At 37.0% G+C, this 7325-nt stretch overlaps 1 protein-coding gene across 1 annotated transcript; it reads right to left on the bottom strand.

Moving 5' to 3' along the window:
- Positions 1–888: 888 nt before the first annotated feature.
- On the bottom strand, positions 889–3100 carry LOC149179501 (coniferin beta-glucosidase-like). The gene is made up of 6 exons (XM_089423845.1): positions 2750–3100; positions 2544–2659; positions 1914–2166; positions 1707–1809; positions 1488–1596; positions 889–1381 (listed from the first exon to the last, which is right to left on the bottom strand). Exons 1-6 carry the CDS (start codon positions 3083–3085, stop codon positions 1180–1182), a joined length of 1119 nt encoding a protein of 372 aa, XP_089279971.1. The 5' UTR covers positions 3086–3100; the 3' UTR covers positions 889–1179.
- Positions 3101–7325: the final 4225 nt, after the last annotated feature.

Genomic DNA, 7325 nt, shown 5'->3' with positions numbered 1-7325 from the left:
TAGTCACAGTAAATATCAATATGATAATCCAGGTAAGATGTATTGTCACTTTTCCTGATTTCAGCCCTCTTGGCACCGGTAGGTTACCTATATCCTTGGGAGAGAGATAAGGTGGTTCCTGTAGAAAGGAGACAGCGGACAACAAAATATTCAATTTAATCAATTGGATTATGGTTCGAGCCCCATTTGAGAGTAGTGGGGCTTGGCAATAAGAGATCCAATGATATCTAACCAAGCCATGGAAGCCAAACTGTTGTTGAAATATTTGTCCGACGAAGCGGCCTGGTGGAAAGATGGACTTCGCCATAACTATTTCAAACAAAGTCGGTGATAAAAGGATCCCCTGGCCCGTTTCCTTTGGAAACACCTATCAAGTATCCCACGCAATGGAAAGTGCATTAAGCTTGGGAAGACAATATGGACCATCCACCTATTTCTCAAGATGTGTCTCTCTAAGACGTGAAACCCTGGATGCTGGATCAAGGTATAACAACCCTTTTCCTTGATAGCACCTTTAAAAGAAACCTGGAATGGCAGGGGCAGGGAGCCTTCATTGACTTCAGATGAAATCAAGAGAGTCGATATTACGGCAGGTTGGTATTTTCATGAACAAACAAGTGAAGGCTCAAGCCCTCTTCAAAGGCCTCCACCTCAAGGGGCCTGCTATGCAACAGTGGTGGGTGATTCAATGATTATTCTAAGAGCTACTGTGCACGTCTCTTCCAAACAGTGATATACAGCCCATTGGCACAAAAGAATTATTAAAAAATGCGGAGCTTCAACAAGATCAAATTCCTTATCAGCTGCGAAGCTGGCGTCGACGGTCAACAATAGAACACGGCGGCGGCTGGGGCAATTCATTTCAAATGGGAACGCCTTACGGCGTAATTATGAGCTCTTTAATATATGCATAGTAATTTTTAAAAAGATATAGGATAGTACAACGATTTAGATAGACACATGTCGCATATCGTGCAACTTTTTTGTTTTTTTTCAATGTTCTTACTCTGCAATTCCCTCGAACATCTGAATGGGGTTTTCTGCATTTTGGAATAGATCGATGATTTCTTTGTAATGTGTGTCACGGTGGATAGATCCAAACACAACATATTTGCTTGCAGGATTTTGGGTAGAGTTGCAGGAAAGTGTGCGCTTTGATTAGCAAATAGACAACGCAGTCTAAATGCTGCTGCTTCTAACACTTCCCTGATCGTCGTGCTGAAGAAATTGCCTCAACCATTGAGCCGAGAGCTTGGGATACCTCTTTTGATCAGAAATGAAATCCACGTGATAAAGACCAAATCTAATGGTATACCCAAATGCCCACTCAAAATTATCCAGAAGAGACCACACAAAGTACCCTCGAACATCTGAGCCATTTCTGTGTTAACACACGCATAAATGGTCATCAGTTTAATCAGTTAAACAAATGAAATTCAGTAAAGGCCAATAGCAAGATAATGAAAATCGTGAAAATTTGATCTTACTTGATTGCTGCAGTAAGATAACTCAAACAATCTCCATGAAACCTTATTCTCCTCACATCGTTTAGATTTTCTTGCAGAGTCGACGAGGATTCCTCAGACTCTGGATAGCCTAGAAGGCAAAACAGAGAGATAAGATAAGTACATACTAGGGTTTGACAACCTTCGGCTCAGTTCTTATAGAAAAACAAATCCTCTGAGATATTTACATAAATTTTTTACCGTTCTCTGTGATAATAATAATCGGGTTGTCATAGAATTCTTTTACATACTCCACGATTTTCTGAATTCCATGAGGTACCACAAACAAACCATCCATCGCTGTCTGGGAATCATATAAAAATGGAGGAATTGCATGAGCCATTGGCCAAACTGTACTGCAAAAATCACAATTTTTTTTTAAAGAGGTCAAGGACTGGATATTCATACCCGTTCTCCGATGGAGACTCCGTGGCGCTCTCCAGTCAGATAAACCCTGGAGTCTGGATATAAATATTGCGTGTTGTCGGGGGAAAGGGGAGGAGTGCTTGTTGCATATAAGGTTGTATAGTGATTAATACCCATATAGTCGAACGATCCCCGAAGTTTCGCAGATAGTTCCGAGGATATGGAGGGTAAGCGCGATCCTAATCTTTCACGCATTTCTTGTGGATAATCTCCAAAAACAATTGGATCCAAAAACCTGCAAACCGTGTAGAAATTAATTTCAACAATTAATATGAAATCCCATTAGCCTTTTTGAGAGAGATCATTCGGATTTTCCACGGTAGAATATGAATTTTTGTGGACGTTTCCACAGTAGAATATAGAATATGAATTTGGTCCAGGTTGGTCCTGATGGTGGAATTTTTTTGGATTCTAAATCTCTACAAAATTCATATGGGATTTGAAAAATAATTCATATTAGGATTCGAAAGCTCGACAAAATTCATATTCTACTGTGAAAATTCCTAATGATCTCTAAAAAAAACCACAATCTATTCCCATTAGCCTTTGCTATCACAAGGGATACATTAATTTTACACAGACGAGGGTATAACTCAAAGTCATGGCACTCACCATCGGAGATTGAAGGATAAAATTCTGTCAACAACTGATCTCTCTTCTGGAGAATCTTCCAAGGGTTCGTACCACGGCGCGCTCATAACTAACCCTATAGATCCTCCTTGAATTTTCTGCACACAAATGCTCCGCTCTGATTCAAATTTGACAAACTATATTCACAATATTTGGCGTTATTGTAAGTGCGTGAAAAGATTCCTGACCTGATATTTCTCCCTATATTTCTCCACTGCAGCTGTGTGGGCGAGCAAAACGTGATGTGCAGCTAGATATGGCTCTGCTGACGAGCAATTCCCTGTTATGCACAAAGAATTGGCGTGAGGGGCAGCACACCTCGTCGGTGGAAATATTCCGACGGTGTATCCCAACGGCACAAACAGAATGATTATTCTAAGAGCTACTGTGCACGTCTCTTCCAAACAGTGATACACAGGCCATTGGCACAAAAGAATTATTAAAAAATGCGGAGCTTCAACAAGATCAAATTCCTTATCAGCTGCGAAGCTGGCGGTGCGTCCGTCCAGCTTCCGCTTTCTCATTAACCGTTTAGTTTCGCTTCCTCATTAACCTTTCACCGTTCAGTTGAACAGTTTTAGATCAACGATCACAGTTCATTCAATCGTCTAACACCATAAATCGACGGTCAACAATAGAACACGGCGGCGGCTGGGGCAATTCATTTCAAATGGGAACGCCTTACGGCGTAACAAGTGACTTCCACCTCATTATCTCACCTTATCACAAGAAGTTTGATATGCAATATAAGAGAGAAAAATTCAAGGAAGATGCCAAGAAAGTTAAAGGAGAGAGAAGTTGAAGTAAGGAAGAAGTTTCTGGACCATTTTCTCTCACACATGCGAGATCCTGAGATGTTGTAAGGGGCTGAAATTGCAGACCTATTTCAGGTCCGAAATTTAGATGTTGGGGGACAAAAATTTGAGTTTGCAGTAGTTTTGGAAGGGTTTAACCCTTGTTGACTTGGTTTGACTTTGACTAGTTTGAAGGGATTTTGTTGGAGGGCTGACTTGGAGCTTGGAAGAGGTTTTGGTCTAGGGTTTTTGGTCTTGTATTTCTTATTTTAAGTTGTTTCTATAAGAAGAAAATAATTTCGATTGGGTTTTCCCCTAAGAGAGAGGTTTTGCCTTGGCTGAGAGCCTACATCTTGTGTTCATTGTTTTGTGATCTTCATTGATTTATGGTTTTGGTGATTGTTTGATTAAAGATAACATAATAATAAAAAGAATAAGAATTTAATATAATATCACAAGCAATTATCAAGTAAGAGAAATCACCCTAAGTGCTGCCATATATATTTCTCAACATGGTATTAGAGCTAAGGTGAAGAAGGAAGAGGTAGCTTGGAGATCACTCTTGAGGATATAAGAAGAGGACATGTGTTCTAATCATCTTGGAAGGACATAAGAAAGGACACAAGAGAGTCACAAGGAATAACATAAGGAAGAATGCAAGAAGAAGCTCTAAGGAAAGAAGGCTCATCATTCATCTTGAAGGAAGGCTACTAGACTAAGAGGCTCTTGTTTACAAAAGATCATCTTGAGAAAAGACTTTTGAAGACATCTTGGAACATCTTCAAAGAGGCATCTTGGAAGATCTTTTGAGGACTTTGGAAGACATCATTTGCAAGGTATAAGGAAGAAATTTTCTCTCTATTTAATTGGAAGCTCTTGATTGCAGGTCATTATCTTGAAGAAGGATCTCTCTCTCTTGAAAGATCTTCTAGAAAGTCTTTGAAGAAAACAAGAATCTTGGGACCATCATTAAAGTAAGTTTGAAGAAATATCAAGTACCTTTGGAGCATCATTAAATAAGGCTTAAGAAGTGACAAGCACCTTGGGACTATCATCAAAGCAAGAAGGATACCTCTTGAAGGCATCAAGGAATATCATCTTCAAGTATCTATTGACAAACATAGTTGCAGAACTAAGAAAGAATAAGATTAAAGAATGGACAAGGTACTTTAAAAGTGAAGTGAGGATTAAAAGGATTCTCATTATATCCATAAAGGATCATCTAGTTCTAGTTATGGAGAAGTATAAAGTCACATATGAAAAATCTCAAACTTTGCTACTAAAGGAAAGAAGTAGAAGAAAGGAAGGTTTGGAAAGTTTGAACCTCATCAAAAGAATCAATTTTGAGGAAGACAAGATATGTCCAAAATGAAATGTTATGGATGTAATTTTCCTAAGAATCCTCAAAATAGAATGAACAATAAGAAACAAGAAAGGGATGAAGCTCACACAATTGTATATAGAAAAGTAGCTGAAAATAAGTCGAAGGTTGTTGATCCCAAGGTATCTTTTATTGAAGTCTTGTGACATCGTTGATAGAAGTATATGGCATTAAAATAGTTTGAATACATATAGACAATTGCATTGGAAGTAGTCATCTAGCAAGAATAGAAGGTTTTGGACCTATTCATGCAACAACACTTTGGCATCATAAGGATCACAAGGATCCTCTACAAGAATAGAATCATGAAAAGACTTTTCAATATATGGAAGAATCATTATGACATGGTAAGAGTATAAGAAGTTTGCAAGCACAGTCATATCATGAAGGAAGTCTCATCCTCAAGAAAAGAGGCAATTCATCCAAAAGTAGACTAGATGGTGGTATAAAAAAAGAAGAATATGCTTGATAACTTGAACTTGAACATGGTGTGGATAAGTTTTGGATAAAGTTTGGAACTCTTTCGAATGGATGACATGATGGTTGAACCTAAAGATAGTGATCAACATTTAATAAAATCTCTTGAAAGATTGCTGACTATAAATGGAATTATTGAAAGATAAGTGCTCTATCTCTCTTCTTATACTATTATTTTCTTTAACTTAGTACTTTGTTTTTATATACATTGCTTGACTATATCTTTTCTTTTTATGATCTCCCTGAAAAGGATTACAGATATATTGTAGAGACTGTCTATGAAAGAAGAAGTCAAAAAGTTTGTGGCCAGATTCAAAGGAAGCCTCGAAGGGAGATATAAATCTTGGAAGAACTTTGAATTTAAAAGAAGCTTTGATTCAGAGGGAGCAGTTCAATCTTAAAGTAAAAATCAAAAGGAGGTATGATCATTTAGTTAATAATGCATAGTCTTTGCATGTGAGGTATGTTAGGTTTTTGCAGTTTCTTTATGATAAGTCTAAAAGACAATTAAAGTGTTAGGGTTTGAAGATGGAATATTTTGCATAATTAGAATCTACGGTTTGTATACTTTACATTTTTTTGAAGGTTTTTGGCATCTAGGGTATGTAAAAACCTAGATGGGATTTGAATTAGAAAAACCCTAGAATAGTGAAAACTATAACCCTTATTATTTGTTCCCTCTTGAAGCCCTAACTCTTAATTTCTAGGGTTTGTAAAATAGAATCTAGGGTATGTGATGAAAATCCTAATAAGGGTTAGGTCATGAGATATCTAATTTTGGTAACAAAAACCATAGATGCACAATTTTTGAAGTAATGATAACCGTAGATTGATAAAATCAAGATCATGCTCTTGCCTTTGTATATTTTGCTTAGCTGTACTTGTCGGTGAATATTACAGGTACATAATAAAGGAAGCAAGATGAGAAGGATGAAAGATCAAATCAAAGCACACTCGTGCTTCTTGATTGCTTGAAAATGATGAGCATTATGGAAGGAGAGAAATGAATCATGAAGGAAGAATTGATTATGATTGTACTTAATTGCATGAATATAAAAATTATGATCAACATCAAGTATAGTATCCAGAAGAAAAAGATTAACCTTGACAACTCCAAGGAAGATATTACAGCTTGGTAATCAAGCTCGATCCTTGGGAACTCCAATGTATGAAGGAATATTTTGATAAATCCTTTACGGCAACAATGATAGGATTTTATTATGATGGTTTCTCTTACCTTGACATTTTCTTGTGAAGCTTATTATTCTTTATTTTAATTATTAGGTTCTCCATCAAGACAAATGCCAAACAATGTTAGATAACAAACACAAAAGAGATAGAACACAAGATGTAGGCACTCAACCAGGGAAAAATCCCTAAGGGGGGGGAACCAAGTCAAACTCTTCCATTAGAAAAATCAAATTGAGACAACCTTGACCTAAGACAAAGACCTTACCTCCATCCATAAAGTCAAACCTCAAACCATCCATCCAACTAGTTAATTAAGGCTTCAATTCTTCTACAACTCCTTCTGTAGTCATAATTTTGTATGTTCGTCCTGTAGATATTCAATCCCACCACAAGTGTGACAAAACATAAACATTTTCAAGCTTCTCTCTTCTTTGTTGGGTCTTTCCTTCTCTTGTTATTTATGGGACATATTCCTTTTGATATTCGCATACCATCCTACCTTTTCTTGCTACAGATCCAAACTCCCAAATAGGTCAACTTCATTGTTCTATTTATAGTGGTTTGTCACTGTACATTTAAGCCGACATGAACAAGACGTAGGCCAAATTATAGAAAATGGAGTTGGAGCCGACTTTGAAGGGCTTGAGGCTGATTTGATGGTGGAGGAATTGACATGTATAAATTTCTCTTTGATACAATGAGTCCAAAAATGATCTTTTACATAATAATTTTGGCTTTGACTTAGTACAAAAATCCTAGAGCACACAATGGGTGTTTTGACCTATTGACTATTAACCCAAGAATGAAACCTATGTTTTAATGAGTCAATAAAAATTTCTTTTATAAATATTTTTTTCTATGACACAAATACAATTATGAAGACCGACACTAGTTACATTCTTCAACACTCCCTCTTAAGTA

Source organism: Pinus tabuliformis, chromosome 4_1 (assembly GCF_031772625.1).
Source record: "Pinus tabuliformis cultivar Carrire ecotype Pingquan chromosome 4_1, CPIR1, whole genome shotgun sequence".
NCBI classification, from domain to species: Eukaryota; Viridiplantae; Streptophyta; class Pinopsida; order Pinales; family Pinaceae; genus Pinus; species Pinus tabuliformis.
Note: the sequence above shows the minus strand (reverse complement) of the source record. Positions and strands in the feature narration are given on the sequence as shown.